This window comes from Mesoplodon densirostris, chromosome 16 (genome assembly GCF_025265405.1).
Source record: "Mesoplodon densirostris isolate mMesDen1 chromosome 16, mMesDen1 primary haplotype, whole genome shotgun sequence".
Taxonomy (NCBI): Eukaryota; Metazoa; Chordata; class Mammalia; order Artiodactyla; family Ziphiidae; genus Mesoplodon; species Mesoplodon densirostris.
Genome location: NC_082676.1, coordinates 15,533,545 through 15,552,696, shown reverse-complemented (window position 1 = coordinate 15,552,696; position 19,152 = coordinate 15,533,545). Strand labels below are relative to the sequence as shown.

The window sequence follows — 19,152 nt, the reverse complement described above, 5'->3', positions numbered from 1 at the left end:
AGTTCATTATTAGACCGTCCCAGCTGCAAGGCATTGTGGGAATGACTTGTTTAGAATCCACTGGGTTCTCAGTCAAAAGGAGGTCCCAGCTCTCCCAAGCCAAGCCACTTTGACAATGTTTTCATGCCCCTGCCTCTAGGAAGACGTGAGCTGGAGAGACCTTTGGAGAACAGTGTCTAACTGCATCACTACAGATAAGGAAACGGATGCATAGAGACTCACATAGCAGGGTCTTTAAATATGAGAAAATAGAAAGAGCTGATTCTGTCACTTACTACCTTATAGTCTTGGGAATATCTCTCCAAATCTCTGAGTTTCTCTTTCCTCTTTTACAAAATAAGACTAATGATTCCACCTGTCAATGTCTCTAGCCACACACCTCCAGAAACACTCCTGTTGCCGGTTGAACCAGTTGGGTTTATTACTCACTACAGCAAGGAGAACACACACCTTGGGGAACCACCTAGCATCTCATTAAGAGGATGTTAGAAAAGACCTAAAGAAATGTGCTATGGTTAGGTGATTTGAGGAAGGTTTCATAAGCTGGCTTTGCTTTGGATGGATGCTGTCAGGAAGTGGGGCAGTTCTCTGACTATGTATCGTAATCTTAACTCTAAGAAGAGAGGACAAGATAGAGTTTAGAGCTGTATTTGGTAAAGCAGCATCAGTCACTCATATGAGGCAGAATAGGGAGATGCTTGGTCATTTTGGTGGCTTGTTAACTTAGCTTGTTTTGTCTGTGTTCAACCATGATTACAGGGTGTCCATTTATTTATTTGTTTATTTATTTATTTATTTATTTATTTATTTATTTATTTCTGGCTGTGTTGGGTCTTCATTGCGGCACGCGGGCTTTCTCTAGTTGAGGTGAGCATGGGCTACTCTTCATTGTGGAGCATGGGCTTCTCATTGCGGTGGCTTCTCTTGTTGTGGAGCATGGGCTCTAGGCATACGGGCTTCAGTAGTTGTGGCTCACGGGCTCTAGAGTGCAGGCTCAGTAGTTGTGGCACACAGGCTTAGTTGCTCCACGGCATGTGGGATCTTCCCGAAACAGGGCTCGAACCCATGTCCCCTGCATTGGCAGGCAGATTCTTAACCACTGTGCCACCAGTGAACTCCCCAGACTAAGACATCGTGCTGGAAATGGATAGCATTGGCCATGGAATGTGAAAATAGTCTTTATGTGATGATGGGTAATCCCTTCCTAGAACCTGCGTGGCAGGTGTCACCTGTCTACATGGGGAAACTGCAGATACGTGAGTGGCCCCTGGTCACTTCGTGGTGAGTGGTAAGTTCAAGTCAAGATACTATTCTGTCAAAATCCAGTCAGTGAAGCACCTGACATCTGCAGGGACTTGGTAACATGCAGATAATGGGTAAGAGTTTCTGGATGCACTGCCCCACACTCATTCCTCCCCTGTCCCGAAGCCGCATCTCAGCCACCAAAGCCCAGCGACGAGTGGGTCTGGGGTTTTTTCCCCCAGACACCAAATCCATGGTGTCTCTACCAACACCAACCAACTCTCCGACACCCACTGGGCATCCCCCAAGTCAATTCCCTTCTGACATTAAATCCCCAGAGTTAGACTAAAGCCCACAGGTGGAAGACTCTGTGCCACAAAACTGCCCCACTTCAAGGGCCAGCCACAAACCCGTCCCGTCCTCTGCAGCTCATCACCCAGCTGTGTGCCTCTGTGACACTTGGCTGGGCTTGCTCCTGGGGCTTCTGGGCATTGAGCCAGCTCCCTTCTCCTTGACCCTGGAAGTGGAGCACAGGGTGTGTGTGTGTGTGAGAGAGAGAGAGAGAGAGTGTGTGTGTGTGTGAGAGTGTGTGTGTGTGTGTGTATGAATGCCTAGAAGGTTAGACTGTGGTCTTGTTTCTACTGCTGATTAGCAGTTTGGTGCTGGGTGATGCCTTCACCTCTGTGTGCTGCATTTCTTCTCCTCTGTGATAGGTGGTAAGGTAGAAATATACCCTAGAGAGGAGAGATTTGATGTGATCATGAAAGGAGATAAAAGATTTACACTGAGGGAATTGTAATCAGCACATCTCGGCAGTGTTAGCTGTTAGTGTGTGTGCGTGTGTGTTAGTGGGAGGATGCTTGTCTGTGTGTGGATGAGTGAGTGTGTATGGGGGGGCCTTGCTGTACATGGTTGTAATTGGGAGTGAATAGATGGGACAAGTGAAGAGGGGAGGGTATGTAAGCCTTCACACGTGCCTGCACTTTATACCTTACAAAGCAGCCGAGTGCATGGTGCGCAGACTCTGAAGCCGGTTTCCTGGGTTCAGGTCCTGTTCCTACCCAGCATGACCTTGGGCAAATTACAGATTTCCTGTGGCCTCAATTTTCTCCTCTGTATTGTTAGGAAATATTAAGATTTCCTCGCCCTCTGTTAGGATTATCGTGAGGATGAGATGGGTTAATATACGTCCAATGCTTAGGATAACGCCTGGCACGTGGAAGGAGCTACTCGTTTACTGCTGTCTTTACTCATTCTTCTTCTTCTTTTTTAAAATAAATAATTAATTAATTAATTTTCAGCTGTGTTGGGTCTTCGTTGCTGCACGCGGGCTTTCTCTAGTTGCGGTGCGCGGGCTTCTCATTGCGGTGGCTTCTCTTGTTACAGAGCATGGGCTCTAGACGTGCGGGCTTCAGTAGTTGCAGCATGCGGGCTCAATAGTTGTGGTGCATGAGCTTAGTTGCTCTGTGGCATGTTTGAGTCCGGACCAGGGCTCGTATCCGTGTCCCCTGCATTGGCAGGTGGGTTCTTAACCGCTGCGCCACCAGGGAAGCCCCTATTATTCTTATTACAAGGACTGACTTTGCAGGGAGAAGGAATATATGTCTGTTGACTCCACTGCTTCCATAGCAACCCCACGACATGGGCAGCAGGGATCTCAGATGACACCTGACAACACAGGACGGTGGGAGATTTCTGGCCACAGGTCACAGAGTTAGGGAAAGGGAGAGCTGGGATGCAAATTGACATCCTCCGACCCCAAAACCACAGATGGAGAGACCCGAGAAGGGCAGTTGTTGCAGGCGATCTTTGCAGCCTCCCACAGATCACTCCAGCCCCTGAGGTCCGCTCAGGCAGGTAGCTCTCCTGTTGGTGTTACCAGGTGCGGGGTGGTAAGTGGTCGTGCTGTGGAGACGTGTTCAGCTCCCTGTTTCCCCTCTGCCCACGCCCCTTACTCTTTTTTCTACCCAGAAAATCAGGGTTTGTCTCCCAGGAGAACATTGCCTTCCCCCAGCTCAGCTTCTGCTTGGACCAGTGCCAGGTAAATAGCAAGTTCCATCCAGCTGAGAAGCTGTGGCAGTGGTTGCCGGAAGGTGTCCTGTGTCACGCCTGTCTTCTGAGGTTAGTGAATTTGGGGTGGGGGGTGAAGGGCATTGATGCCCAGACGTGATGACGTCAGCAGGAGGCTGAAAAGGAGGACCAGAGCTAATGCACTCCCGTTCATTTATCTGTCCTTTGATTTGCTCTCATCCACTCACTGACCATCCATCACCTGCCACGCGCTGCTCTAGGTGCTGGGATGCTCCCTGAGTCAACCTATTGGACAAAATTCCACCCGTGGAATCACAATCTGTGTTTCCACGAGACCCACAGTCACAGTCAGGTCTGAGAAGTGCTGTTACTGGGCATTTGGCTCCAGCAGGCAGAAGCAGGTTAGGTGGGGAGGTTATGCAATAAACAGGACTGAGCCCAGCTCCACCCCTTCCTCACTCCCCTCCTCATTGCCTGTCCCACCCCTCAGCTGGGATATGAAAAGCTCCGTCAGTCCCCAGCTTCCCTCAGAAGCCCTCCTGCAAGGCCACGAACATGAGCCGGCTCGGCCTCTCCACCGCTCTTCTCGTCCTCCTGGGCACCCTGGTGGCCTGCACCCCAGTGGGTAAACACAAGCGCCATATTAGAGGTAAGTCCCGGCTCACCTCTCCTGTACAGGCTGGGGAGGGATGAGGGGAGTCCATGGAAGGGGCTGGGGAGCAGGGGTGGGGTGGGTGCTGACAGCCTCTCTGGATGTCTCCTGGGAAGTTGGGCATTTGTAACTCCAGGGACATTTCATGACTCTCAAAAGGAATCATTATGTCTCAGCTTTTAATAAAAGTATCCCACCGAACTCCACCTGACCAGGGACCCCATCTCTGAGACTATTCCTGGTCACTGCCTTGTCCCTGACCCTCACTGTAGTGTAATGAAAAGATCCATATTTGATCCTTGTCCTGGCTCCTGGCCCAGATGTCCTGCAACCCTTGGAATTTACTGTCTTCTGTATGGTAATACGATGAGTCAAGGAAGGGGACCCAGGATAGCTTAAGGATGGGGCCCGTCTCCAAAAAGTCTCATCAGGTGCTTAGAGAATTAGAACTTTCAACCTGTAGTACTTCTGGGGAGAGGCTGAGTTCAATCATCAGTGACCAATGATTCAATCAATTTGCTGACCTATTGAAACCTCAATAAAAAACCCTAAACTTCGGGGTTTTGGAGAACGTCCAGAGTGGTGAACTTTCGAGGTGATGTGGGGGAGAGTGTCCTGAGAGGGCACGGAGGCTCTGCACCCCTCAACCCCCCTTTGCCCTATGCGTCTCCTCCATTCAGCCGTCCCTGAGCTTCAACCTTTGTAATAAACTGGGAGCAGTAAGTAAGGGGCTTTCCTGAGTTCTGTGGGTGGTTCTAATAAATTACTGAAAATGGGAAGTGGGGTCATGGAACCTCCGAATTTATAGCAAGGTGGTCACATGTATGGGTGACCCCAGGACTTGTGACTGGCATTTGAAATGGGGGCTGTCTTGTGGAACTGAGCCCTCATATTGTTGAATCTGCACTAACTCTGTGGTTTTAGTGTCAGAAGTGAATTGACTCGTGGGACGCCCAGTTGGCGTTGCAGAATTGGTTGGTGTCAGTAGGGACACCACATATTTGCTCTCAGGGACAAAACCCGGAGTCACTCTCCCCTTTAATTTGGTGACTGTGGCTCGGGGGGCAGGGTTGTGTTTAGTATGCGTCGGTGCTCCCAGAAACTCTTAGCAGTTATCTGTATTTTCAGAATTCCTGGCAGAATCAGGTAGTTTATCAAATGGGTTGTGACATGATAGTATCACGGTGACCTAAATACTTACCTGCTGTGTGTGCTGGGGCAAGTCGTCTGTGGTTTCCTCACCTGACTGGGGACACGTGTTACACAGGTTCTCTGAAGGGATAACCAACCAATCATGAATTTCATAACCAATGATGTCCATTTCCCCCCAAGAGGTATTTATCTGGAAGACTTAGTCTACTTATCTTCCCCTTCTCAGACCAAAATATTTAGGTGTCAAATAATGATTATTTCTCTATTATTAAAATTAATCAGAAAAGTGCGGGGCAGCTGAACTTCTGCTCTGCCTGAGGCAACTACAGGGAGGGCAAGAAATCTAGCACTGCTGTGAGTCTGTTCGTGGACCTAAGGCTGTTTTTCTTCCAGGCGGGAACAATATTAGTCAAAACTCAATGCCCTTCCCCTTGCCCCCCTGTCTATCACTTTACTATCCTCTCAAGATATAGAATGTTAGAGCTAGATTCATAGTTGTATAGACTTGCCTCATCATTAAATAGACTTTTCACTAACAGCAATTCAGTGATATCCATTCTATTCAATGAACGTACACTTAGCATGAGCATGAACTGAGAGGTCAATTCCATTAACAATATTTCTCAAGTCCTTACAAGCATTGTTCTTGATGTGGGGAAACAGCTGTACACAAAATAGCAAACTAACTTGCCTCCTAAGAGGGAGACAGATCACAGAGAAAGGGGAAAATAATATGCCAGGTCGTGATGAATATTTTGAAAAGAGTGATGGGGATAAAGGAGGCTGTGCTCTTTCCACAGACTGGTCGGCAAACCTTCTATGATAAGGAGGTGCTGGAACAGAGGCTTCAGTAAAATGGGCCTGGTGTGTTTGAGCAGCAGCCAGGACCAGGGTGGCTGGAGCTGAGTGGGTGAAGGGGGGCTGGTGCGGAAGGGGATGAGGCAGAGGGGCCATGGGGCAGGTCGTGTAAGATAAGAGTCAGAATTTGACTGAGAGGGATGAGGGCTTGGTCATGGGAGCAATGGGATAGGATTCAAGTTGTCACAGGGTCCCTGCGGCTGCAGTGTGGAGAGTGGCCTCTAGGGGGCCAAGGGCAAAGACAGAAGCCCATGGGCAGGCTGCTGCAGTGGTCCAGGTGAGCCATGACGGAGTGTGTACCTATGTTGTTCCCTGGGTCCATCCCAGTTCTTCTGAAAAACATGAATGCCTTGGTCTGTTGAGGGGTTTATGCAGGTTTCACTACCTAGTCATGGCCACTGGTGATTGTTCAACCTCCAGCCCCTTTCCCCTCCCTGAGCGGGGCTGGGGGAGGCCATGGAGGAGGGTGGGAATGAAAGTTCCAACCCTCTGGTCAGGCAGTTAGTTCCTGTGGTAACCAGCGCCCACCCTCGGGTTACTAGGGGCTTCCCAATAGTCAGTCACCTCCGTCCCATAACAAAAGACAACTTATAGCTCTATTCACTTTGGCAATTCCAGGGGTTTTAGGAGTCTGTTACCAGAAATGGGATGAAGGACAAATATATATTTATTATAAATCACAATATCAATATTACCTCAATATTCCATTATTCCAGTCCCCATGAGGTAACCAAAGCTAACACACTGTTGTGTTTTCTTTCATGCCTTTCTTCATTACATCGTGATTCCTTCACACTTTTTTTTTTTTTTTTTTTTTTTTGGCTGCACCACTCAGCTTGTGGGATCTTAGTTCCCTGACCAGGGATCGAACCTGGGCCCCCTGCAGTGGAAAAACGGAGTCCTAACCACAGGACCACCAGGGGATTCTCTTCACACTTTTTTTTTTTAACACTGGAAACTTTCAACCATTCAATTAACTACAGAGAATAGTGTTACAAACCCCATTTAACCATCATCCAGCTTCAACAACTATCAACATGTGGAGAATATTATTGATGTGGGTCCTCTTTTTTTTGTAGACTGTTTCAAAACTAATCTAAAGTATTATGGCAATTAATCCATAAATACTTCATGAAGAAGATATAATTTTTTAAGGTGATTACCATATCGTGGTCACACCACAATACTAATAGTAATGTGTCGGAGCACAGGCCCTCTACTGGCCTTTTGACACTTCACACCCCTGCACCCCAACATTCTCTATTGCAAACAAGCTGGGTGTTGCTGTTGTTGACCTTATAGACCAAGCTTTGATGACCATCCTCATAACTGACCTAGAGTCCCTCCCATCCTTGCAGACCCACGGCCTGCCTTCTGCCTGGACCCTCCCTACATTGGTCGCTGCCAGGCCATATTTATGAGGTACTTCTACAATGCCAGCTCCGGGCTCTGCGAGATCTTCCAATATGGCGGCTGTGACGGCAGGCAAAACAACTTCCTGACATTAGGGGACTGCATGAAGACCTGTGGTTTTTCCAGTTGGCCCTCGAGTAAGACAGGGGCAGGGCAGGGTGGGAGGGGAAGGGCTGGGGAAAGAGAAGGGGCTCAGGGGACCACCCACCATTCACAGCTGCGCAGTGTCTTTCCTCCTCGCTGCCTCCCAGGAGAAGTGGCTGCAGTGTCCTGTGAAACCACACACTGAGCAGATCTTCCATGGCCCAGCTTGGCAGAAGGTCACCCTAGAAGCCCCGTCATGAGAATCTGAGCCTCCTCACATGCTCCCCTTTTTCAGATGGGAACACTGAGTCAGCCCCCCTACAGAGCAGGTCTGCAGAGTTCCTGAGCACCCCACCTAGGCTTGGAAAACTCACTTCCTTCTTGTTGGTCATCCTGGTTCTGGGAGGACTGTGGTTGCTCATTTCTGGGATGGTCTAGGACCCAACAGAGGGTACCGTGTCCAAGTCTGGGGCTTCAGAGATGTCATTCAGCCAGTCCCTTTCTTTTTGCAGAGGACCAGTGAACTGTGCTCCCTCAACATGCTGAAGTCCAAGGAGGACCCACGCAGGGCTGGCTGTGGCTGCTTCTGAAACAGTTCAGCCTCCCTGGCTTCCTTCTCAACCCCACCCTCCTCAGCAGAACCCTGGCTCTCTCCTTCCCCCCATGGGTCTACTTGCTTTAGCTTTGTCTCATCCAGTCAGCTCTAAGCGCCATGAGAGAAAGTCTTCCCTTTATCCCTAGCACTTAGCACGGTTCCTGTCACAAAGTAGACCGTCCATAAGTATTTGAGGAAGGAAGGAATGAATGCAGGAGCACATTCCTAATGACTGGAGTGACTACAGGGCCTGGGATTTGAAGCAAGTATTCTAGTCCTAACCCTCATCCTCACTGCATCCTCACCTTCATCCCCCTCCCCACCATCACTATTCTCCTTGTGGGTATCGTTGGTATAATTTCTGGAATCGAGTTCTGAGAATCAGTGATGGCAGAAGTCTTTTCATTAAAGAAGTCCCTTTCCCCCACCGTGATGTTGAACATTTTCCTATCTGTCATTTAAAATTCTACATCCTTATAATCAATAAAATAATTTCCTAATTAAGCTAACTTGCGTGGAATCTGATTTTTGCACCTAAGAACCTTATCCAACACTGTCCATGGAGATGGTGGTCCTTCTCATTATTCTGCAGAGCAGTGGACACCTCCCCTCTTTCTGCCCTCAGACTGGGCCCTACCAAGTATTGGAAGAAAACCTATTACAATACCATCTACCTCTTAGTGGGCACCCCAAGCTACAAAAATATCTGGGAGACACCTCAACATGAAAGCTTTCTTTCTTTACTTCTTGGGCCAGGTCAAATTTGGGGGCAAGTTGTTCTCCTGGACTCTTAGAAGGACAGAAGAAGAAGCATGAGGCTCAATAGTCCATTTTTCCAAGGAACTCCCTTTCACAAGGTCATTTGTATGGAGAGGGGGCTTCTTACTTCTGTTAAAGAAGGGCAACTACCCTTTTTTGTGAGACTGGCCATGTGCCAGGCTCTGTGCTTGTCATTTTCCCCAAATTATATCTTTGTATTTTCCAAATGATACTGCGAGGGAGGAAATGGGAGCACGGAGATGTCAGTTAGCTGGAGGATTAGTTTCCTGGGGCTACTGAGGGAGCCGAGGTGAAGGCCCTGGCTGTCACCTGAAGAGGTCAAGGCCAGCCTTCTTGAAGAGGTCAAGGCCAGCTTCTCTGAAGAGATCAAGGCCAGCCTCCCTGAAGAGGTCAAGGCCAGTTTCCCAGAAGAGGCGATGACTGAGCTGAGTTTGGAAGGGTGAGTGGGATTCTGTCAGGTAGAGAGAAGAGGGCAAACAGGAGCTTTGGGGCAAGACAAAGAGGCAGAGATGAGAACAGAGATTGTACATCCATCCATTTCCCAGGTCGGAGTCTGTATTGGTTTCCAAGTAGACTTTAAGCATCACGAGGAGACCCCAACTTGTTCCTCAGAGTCCACCCAGCCCTGAATACAATGAACCTGGGAGTCCCCCTGTACAGAGTAGGGGAACAGAAGTTACCTACGAGAAGTGGGGGAACCACCGTATTTGCATGAGAGCCCTGGTTCCACAGCTTGAGTTTTCTGCTCCCTTCTGCTAGTCCCAGCTCCTGAGGGGAGTGAGGCAGCCGCTTTTATCATCTCTAAGAAGCAGACCCGTTAGAGCTGAGCCATATGGGTGTGTAGAGGTACCAGTGGAAGAGAAATTCGGTTTTGGAAAAACACTGGAGAAGGCTTCTGAATAATTAAATGTTAAAATTTCATAGAAGGTAGCTAGTCAACCAACCTCAGTGTTTTTTACCTCCTGCTAGGGGGAGCTCACTTTCTCTTGGGCAGCAGGTGCCAGCTGGTAGCATTCATGAATAGAACACTCTTCTGTCCTATTGAACCAACAAGAGTCCCCCTCCTCTCTGGCCCTGTGTTTCCACATTGGTCCTGACTCTCTTCCTAAGAACCCTACAGACAAATTCTGCTGTCTTTGTTAGTTCTACAGACATTGGGAGATGGCCGTCAGGGCAGTATCCCTCCACCACCACCCAAGTCTCTTTTAGTTTCTTAACATTTGCTAAGTCCCTTTCACCATCTTTCAGATTCTCAGGACTCAGAGTTAAGGGAATGACTCTTTAGAGCTCCATACAATTTATGCTGCTAGGATGGTTGGCACCTTCCTGAGGTGCCCCCTCACTGGGCTGGAGATGAGGTTAGTGTAAGAATAAGAGGATGGTCAGTAGGATCACAGCTCCCAGGTCACCCTCCAGTCTTTTTTTGTTGTTGTTGTAATTTATTTAATTAATTAATTTTTGTCTGCGTTGGGTCTTTGTTGCTGCGCGGGGGCTTTCTCTAGTTGCAGTGAGCGGGGGCTACTCTTCGTTGCAGAGCACGGGCTTCTCATCGCGGTGACTTCTCTTGTTGCAGAGCATGGGCTCTAGAGCACAGGCTCAGTAGTTGTGGCGCATGGGCTTAGTTGCTCCGCGGCATGTGGGATCTTCCCGGACCAGGGCTCGAATCCGCGTCCCCTGCATTGACAGGCGGGGTCTTAACCACTGCGCCACCAGGGAAGCCCCACCCTCCAGTCTTGCTTTCCCCAGTAGGTCAAGAGCTGTGGCAATCAGATACTGTGGAAATATGAACACCTAAGTGAGGGTGGCTGAGAGGAGCGGGTAGGATGTAGGTGGGGCAGGAATCCAAGGCTTATGGAGGTATTTCCCAGGATGCACCACACTTCAAGTTCATTATTAGACCGTCCCAGCTGCAAGGCATTGTGGGAATGACTTGTTTAGAATCCACTGGGTTCTCAGTCAAAAGGAGGTCCCAGCTCTCCCAAGCCAAGCCACTTTGACAATGTTTTCATGCCCCTGCCTCTAGGAAGACGTGAGCTGGAGAGACCTTTGGAGAACAGTGTCTAACTGCATCACTACAGATAAGGAAACGGATGCATAGAGACTCACATAGCAGGGTCTTTAAATATGAGAAAATAGAAAGAGCTGATTCTGTCACTTACTACCTTATAGTCTTGGGAATATCTCTCCAAATCTCTGAGTTTCTCTTTCCTCTTTTACAAAATAAGACTAATGATTCCACCTGTCAATGTCTCTAGCCACACACCTCCAGAAACACTCCTGTTGCCGGTTGAACCAGTTGGGTTTATTACTCACTACAGCAAGGAGAACACACACCTTGGGGAACCACCTAGCATCTCATTAAGAGGATGTTAGAAAAGACCTAAAGAAATGTGCTATGGTTAGGTGATTTGAGGAAGGTTTCATAAGCTGGCTTTGCTTTGGATGGATGCTGTCAGGAAGTGGGGCAGTTCTCTGACTATGTATCGTAATCTTAACTCTAAGAAGAGAGGACAAGATAGAGTTTAGAGCTGTATTTGGTAAAGCAGCATCAGTCACTCATATGAGGCAGAATAGGGAGATGCTTGGTCATTTTGGTGGCTTGTTAACTTAGCTTGTTTTGTCTGTGTTCAACCATGATTACAGGGTGTCCATTTATTTATTTGTTTATTTATTTATTTATTTATTTATTTATTTATTTATTTCTGGCTGTGTTGGGTCTTCATTGCGGCACGCGGGCTTTCTCTAGTTGAGGTGAGCATGGGCTACTCTTCATTGTGGAGCATGGGCTTCTCATTGCGGTGGCTTCTCTTGTTGTGGAGCATGGGCTCTAGGCATACGGGCTTCAGTAGTTGTGGCTCACGGGCTCTAGAGTGCAGGCTCAGTAGTTGTGGCACACAGGCTTAGTTGCTCCACGGCATGTGGGATCTTCCCGAAACAGGGCTCGAACCCATGTCCCCTGCATTGGCAGGCAGATTCTTAACCACTGTGCCACCAGTGAACTCCCCAGACTAAGACATCGTGCTGGAAATGGATAGCATTGGCCATGGAATGTGAAAATAGTCTTTATGTGATGATGGGTAATCCCTTCCTAGAACCTGCGTGGCAGGTGTCACCTGTCTACATGGGGAAACTGCAGATACGTGAGTGGCCCCTGGTCACTTCGTGGTGAGTGGTAAGTTCAAGTCAAGATACTATTCTGTCAAAATCCAGTCAGTGAAGCACCTGACATCTGCAGGGACTTGGTAACATGCAGATAATGGGTAAGAGTTTCTGGATGCACTGCCCCACACTCATTCCTCCCCTGTCCCGAAGCCGCATCTCAGCCACCAAAGCCCAGCGACGAGTGGGTCTGGGGTTTTTTCCCCCAGACACCAAATCCATGGTGTCTCTACCAACACCAACCAACTCTCCGACACCCACTGGGCATCCCCCAAGTCAATTCCCTTCTGACATTAAATCCCCAGAGTTAGACTAAAGCCCACAGGTGGAAGACTCTGTGCCACAAAACTGCCCCACTTCAAGGGCCAGCCACAAACCCGTCCCGTCCTCTGCAGCTCATCACCCAGCTGTGTGCCTCTGTGACACTTGGCTGGGCTTGCTCCTGGGGCTTCTGGGCATTGAGCCAGCTCCCTTCTCCTTGACCCTGGAAGTGGAGCACAGGGTGTGTGTGTGTGTGAGAGAGAGAGAGAGAGAGTGTGTGTGTGTGTGAGAGTGTGTGTGCGTGTGTGTATGAATGCCTAGAAGGTTAGACTGTGGTCTTGTTTCTACTGCTGATTAGCAGTTTGGTGCTGGGTGATGCCTTCACCTCTGTGTGCTGCATTTCTTCTCCTCTGTGATAGGTGGTAAGGTAGAAATATACCCTAGAGAGGAGAGATTTGATGTGATCATGAAAGGAGATAAAAGATTTACACTGAGGGAATTGTAATCAGCACATCTCGGCAGTGTTAGCTGTTAGTGTGTGTGCGTGTGTGTTAGTGGGAGGATGCTTGTCTGTGTGTGGATGAGTGAGTGTGTATGGGGGGGCCTTGCTGTACATGGTTGTAATTGGGAGTGAATAGATGGGACAAGTGAAGAGGGGAGGGTATGTAAGCCTTCACACGTGCCTGCACTTTATACCTTACAAAGCAGCCGAGTGCATGGTGCGCAGACTCTGAAGCCGGTTTCCTGGGTTCAGGTCCTGTTCCTACCCAGCATGACCTTGGGCAAATTACAGATTTCCTGTGGCCTCAATTTTCTCCTCTGTATTGTTAGGAAATATTAAGATTTCCTCGCCCTCTGTTAGGATTATCGTGAGGATGAGATGGGTTAATATACGTCCAATGCTTAGGATAACGCCTGGCACGTGGAAGGAGCTACTCGTTTACTGCTGTCTTTACTCATTCTTCTTCTTCTTTTTTAAAATAAATAATTAATTAATTAATTTTCAGCTGTGTTGGGTCTTCGTTGCTGCACGCGGGCTTTCTCTAGTTGCGGTGCGCGGGCTTCTCATTGCGGTGGCTTCTCTTGTTACAGAGCATGGGCTCTAGGCGTGCGGGCTTCAGTAGTTGCAGCACGCGGGCTCAATAGTTGTGGTGCATGAGCTTAGTTGCTCTGTGGCATGTTTGAGTCCGGACCAGGGCTCGTATCCGTGTCCCCTGCATTGGCAGGTGGGTTCTTAACCGCTGCGCCACCAGGGAAGCCCCTATTATTCTTATTACAAGGACTGACTTTGCAGGGAGAAGGAATATATGTCTGTTGACTCCACTGCTTCCATAGCAACCCCACGACATGGGCAGCAGGGATCTCAGATGACACCTGACAACACAGGACGGTGGGAGATTTCTGGCCACAGGTCACAGAGTTAGGGAAAGGGAGAGCTGGGATGCAAATTGACATCCTCCGACCCCAAAACCACAGATGGAGAGACCCGAGAAGGGCAGTTGTTGCAGGCGATCTTTGCAGCCTCCCACAGATCACTCCAGCCCCTGAGGTCCGCTCAGGCAGGCAGCTCTCCTGTTGGTGTTACCAGGTGCGGGGTGGTAAGTGGTCGTGCTGTGGAGACGTGTTCAGCTCCCTGTTTCCCCTCTGCCCACGCCCCTTACTCTTTTTTCTACCCAGAAAATCAGGGTTTGTCTCCCAGGAGAACATTGCCTTCCCCCAGCTCAGCTTCTGCTTGGACCAGTGCCAGGTAAATAGCAAGTTCCATCCAGCTGAGAAGCTGTGGCAGTGGTTGCCGGAAGGTGTCCTGTGTCACGCCTGTCTTCTGAGGTTAGTGAATTTGGGGTGGGGGGTGAAGGGCATTGATGCCCAGACGTGATGACGTCAGCAGGAGGCTGAAAAGGAGGACCAGAGCTAATGCACTCCCGTTCATTTATCTGTCCTTTGATTTGCTCTCATCCACTCACTGACCATCCATCACCTGCCACGCGCTGCTCTAGGTGCTGGGATGCTCCCTGAGTCAACCTATTGGACAAAATTCCACCCGTGGAATCACAATCTGTGTTTCCACGAGACCCACAGTCACAGTCAGGTCTGAGAAGTGCTGTTACTGGGCATTTGGCTCCAGCAGGCAGAAGCAGGTTAGGTGGGGAGGTTATGCAATAAACAGGACTGAGCCCAGCTCCACCCCTTCCTCACTCCCCTCCTCATTGCCTGTCCCACCCCTCAGCTGGGATATGAAAAGCTCCGTCAGCCCCCAGCTTCCCTCAGAAGCCCTCCTGCAAGGCCACGAACATGAGCCGGCTCGGCCTCTCCACCGCTCTTCTCGTCCTCCTGGGCACCCTGGTGGCCTGCACCCCAGTGGGTAAACACAAGCGCCATATTAGAGGTAAGTCCCGGCTCACCTCTCCTGTACAGGCTGGGGAGGGATGAGGGGAGTCCATGGAAGGGGCTGGGGAGCAGGGGTGGGGTGGGTGCTGACAGCCTCTCTGGATGTCTCCTGGGAAGTTGGGCATTTGTAACTCCAGGGACATTTCATGACTCTCAAAAGGAATCATTATGTCTCAGCTTTTAATAAAAGTATCCCACCGAACTCCACCTGACCAGGGACCCCATCTCTGAGACTATTCCTGGTCACTGCCTTGTCCCTGACCCTCACTGTAGTGTAATGAAAAGATCCATATTTGATCCTTGTCCTGGCTCCTGGCCCAGATGTCCTGCAACCCTTGGAATTTACTGTCTTCTGTATGGTAATACGATGAGTCAAGGAAGGGGACCCAGGATAGCTTAAGGATGGGGCCCGTCTCCAAAAAGTCTCATCAGGTGCTTAGAGAATTAGAACTTTCAACCTGTAGTACTTCTGGGGAGAGGCTGAGTTCAATCATCAGTGACCAATGATTCAATCAATTTGCTGACCTATTGAAACCTCAATAAAAAACCCTAAACTTCGGGGTTTTGGAGAACGTCCAGAGTGGTGAACTTTCGAGGTGATGTGGGGGAGAGTGTCCTGAGAGGGCACGGAGGCTCTGCACCCCTCAACCCCCCTTTGCCCTATGCGTCTCCTCCATTCAGCCGTCCCTGAGCTTCAACCTTTGTAATAAACTGGGAGCAGTAAGTAAGGGGCTTTCCTGAGTTCTGTGGGTGGTTCTAATAAATTACTGAAAATGGGAAGTGGGGTCATGGAACCTCCGAATTTATAGCAAGGTGGTCACATGTATGGGTGACCCCAGGACTTGTGACTGGCATTTGAAATGGGGGCTGTCTTGTGGAACTGAGCCCTCATATTGTTGAATCTGCACTAACTCTGTGGTTTTAGTGTCAGAAGTGAATTGACTCGTGGGACGCCCAGTTGGCGTTGCAGAATTGGTTGGTGTCAGTAGGGACACCACATATTTGCTCTCAGGGACAAAACCCGGAGTCACTCTCCCCTTTAATTTGGTGACTGTGGCTCGGGGGGCAGGGTTGTGTTTAGTATGCGTCGGTGCTCCCAGAAACTCTTAGCAGTTATCTGTATTTTCAGAATTCCTGGCAGAATCAGGTAGTTTATCAAATGGGTTGTGACATGATAGTATCACGGTGACCTAAATACTTACCTGCTGTGTGTGCTGGGGCAAGTCGTCTGTGGTTTCCTCACCTGACTGGGGACACGTGTTACACAGGTTCTCTGAAGGGATAACCAACCAATCATGAATTTCATAACCAATGATGTCCATTTCCCCCCAAGAGGTATTTATCTGGAAGACTTAGTCTACTTATCTTCCCCTTCTCAGACCAAAATATTTAGGTGTCAAATAATGATTATTTCTCTATTATTAAAATTAATCAGAAAAGTGCGGGGCAGCTGAACTTCTGCTCTGCCTGAGGCAACTACAGGGAGGGCAAGAAATCTAGCACTGCTGTGAGTCTGTTCGTGGACCTAAGGCTGTTTTTCTTCCAGGCGGAACAATATTAGTCAAAACTCAATGCCCTTCCCCTTGCCCCCCTGTCTATCACTTTACTATCCTCTCAAGATATAGAATGTTAGAGCTAGATTCATAGTTGTATAGACTTGCCTCATCATTAAATAGACTTTTCACTAACAGCAATTCAGTGATATCCATTCTATTCAATGAACGTACACTTAGCATGAGCATGAACTGAGAGGTCAATTCCATTAACAATATTTCTCAAGTCCTTACAAGCATTGTTCTTGATGTGGGGAAACAGCTGTACACAAAATAGCAAACTAACTTGCCTCCTAAGAGGGAGACAGATCACAGAGAAAGGGGAAAATAATATGCCAGGTCGTGATGAATATTTTGAAAAGAGTGATGGGGATAAAGGAGGCTGTGCTCTTTCCACAGACTGGTCGGCAAACCTTCTATGATAAGGAGGTGCTGGAACAGAGGCTTCAGTAAAATGGGCCTGGTGTGTTTGAGCAGCAGCCAGGACCAGGGTGGCTGGAGCTGAGTGGGTGAAGGGGGGCTGGTGCGGAAGGGGATGAGGCAGAGGGGCCATGGGGCAGGTCGTGTAAGATAAGAGTCAGAATTTGACTGAGAGGGATGAGGGCTTGGTCATGGGAGCAATGGGATAGGATTCAAGTTGTCACAGGGTCCCTGCGGCTGCAGTGTGGAGAGTGGCCTCTAGGGGGCCAAGGGCAAAGACAGAAGCCCATGGGCAGGCTGCTGCAGTGGTCCAGGTGAGCCATGACGGAGTGTGTACCTATGTTGTTCCCTGGGTCCATCCCAGTTCTTCTGAAAAACATGAATGCCTTGGTCTGTTGAGGGGTTTATGCAGGTTTCACTACCTAGTCATGGCCACTGGTGATTGTTCAACCTCCAGCCCCTTTCCCCTCCCTGAGCGGGGCTGGGGGAGGCCATGGAGGAGGGTGGGAATGAAAGTTCCAACCCTCTGGTCAGGCAGTTAGTTCCTGTGGTAACCAGCGCCCACCCTCGGGTTACTAGGGGCTTCCCAATAGTCAGTCACCTCCGTCCCATAACAAAAGACAACTTATAGCTCTATTCACTTTGGCAATTCCAGGGGTTTTAGGAGTCTGTTACCAGAAATGGGATGAAGGACAAATATATATTTATTATAAATCACAATATCAATATTACCTCAATATTCCATTATTCCAGTCCCCATGAGGTAACCAAAGCTAACACACTGTTGTGTTTTCTTTCATGCCTTTCTTCATTACATCGTGATTCCTTCACACTTTTTTTTTTTTTTTTTTTTTTTTGGCTGCACCACTCAGCTTGTGGGATCTTAGTTCCCTGACCAGGGATCGAACCTGGGCCCCCTGCAGTGGAAAAACGGAGTCCTAACCACAGGACCACCAGGGGATTCTCTTCACACTTTTTTTTTTTTAACACTGGAAACTTTCAACCATTCAATTAACTACAGAGAATAGTGTTACAAACCCCATTTAACCATCATCCAGCTTCAACAACTATCAACATGTGGAGAATATTATTGATGTGGGTCCTCTTTTTTTTGTAGACTGTTTCAAAACTAATCTAAAGTATTATGGCAATTAATCCATAAATACTTCATGAAGAAGATATAATTTTTTAAGGTGATTACCATATCGTGGTCACACCACAATACTAATAGTAATGTGTCGGAGCACAGGCCCTCTACTGGCCTTTTGACACTTCACACCCCTGCACCCCAACATTCTCTATTGCAAACAAGCTGGGTGTTGCTGTTGTTGACCTTATAGACCAAGCTTTGATGACCATCCTCATAACTGACCTAGAGTCCCTCCCATCCTTGCAGACCCACGGCCTGCCTTCTGCCTGGACCCTCCCTACATTGGTCGCTGCCAGGCCATATTTATGAGGTACTTCTACAATGCCAGCTCCGGGCTCTGCGAGATCTTCCAATATGGCGGCTGTGACGGCAGGCAAAACAACTTCCTGACATTAGGGGACTGCATGAAGACCTGTGGTTTTTCCAGTTGGCCCTCGAGTAAGACAGGGGCAGGGCAGGGTGGGAGGGGAAGGGCTGGGGAAAGAGAAGGGGCTCAGGGGACCACCCACCATTCACAGCTGCGCAGTGTCTTTCCTCCTCGCTGCCTCCCAGGAGAAGTGGCTGCAGTGTCCTGTGAAACCACACACTGAGCAGATCTTCCATGGCCCAGCTTGGCAGAAGGTCACCCTAGAAGCCCCGTCATGAGAATCTGAGCCTCCTCACATGCTCCCCTTTTTCAGATGGGAACACTGAGTCAGCCCCCCTACAGAGCAGGTCTGCAGAGTTCCTGAGCACCCCACCTAGGCTTGGAAAACTCACTTCCTTCTTGTTGGTCATCCTGGTTCTGGGAGGACTGTGGTTGCTCATTTCTGGGATGGTCTAGGACCCAACAGAGGGTACCGTGTCCAAGTCTGGGGCTTCAGAGATGTCATTCAGCCAGTCCCTTTCTTTTTGCAGAGGACCAGTGAACTGTGCTCCCTCAACATGCTGAAGTCCAAGGAGGACCCACGCAGGGCTGGCTGTGGCTGCTTCTGAAACAGTTCAGCCTCCCTGGCTTCCTTCTCAACCCCACCCTCCTCAGCAGAACCCTGGCTCTCTCCTTCCCCCCATGGGTCTACTTGCTTTAGCTTTGTCTCATCCAGTCAGCTCTAAGCGCCATGAGAGAAAGTCTTCCCTTTATCCCTAGCACTTAGCACGGTTCCTGTCACAAAGTAGACCGTCCATAAGTATTTGAGGAAGGAAGGAATGAATGCAGGAGCACATTCCTAATGACTGGAGTGACTACAGGGCCTGGGATTTGAAGCAAGTATTCTAGTCCTAACCCTCATCCTCACTGCATCCTCACCTTCATCCCCCTCCCCACCATCACTATTCTCCTTGTGGGTATCGTTGGTATAATTTCTGGAATCGAGTTCTGAGAATCAGTGATGGCAGAAGTCTTTTCATTAAAGAAGTCCCTTTCCCCCACCGTGAT

At 49.0% G+C, this 19,152-nt stretch overlaps 2 protein-coding genes across 2 annotated transcripts; both read left to right on the top strand.

Annotated features, from left to right (window-relative positions):
• The first annotated feature begins 3,828 nt into the window (after nucleotides 1-3,828).
• Nucleotides 3,829-8,202, top strand: LOC132476647 (serum basic protease inhibitor-like). The gene is made up of 3 exons (XM_060078744.1): nucleotides 3,829-3,922; nucleotides 7,294-7,485; nucleotides 8,174-8,202. Exons 1-3 carry the CDS (start codon nucleotides 3,829-3,831, stop codon nucleotides 8,200-8,202), a joined length of 315 nt encoding a protein of 104 aa, XP_059934727.1.
• Nucleotides 8,203-14,519: 6,317 nt separating this feature from the next.
• Nucleotides 14,520-18,893, top strand: LOC132476646 (serum basic protease inhibitor-like). The gene is made up of 3 exons (XM_060078743.1): nucleotides 14,520-14,613; nucleotides 17,985-18,176; nucleotides 18,865-18,893. Exons 1-3 carry the CDS (start codon nucleotides 14,520-14,522, stop codon nucleotides 18,891-18,893), a joined length of 315 nt encoding a protein of 104 aa, XP_059934726.1.
• Nucleotides 18,894-19,152: the final 259 nt, after the last annotated feature.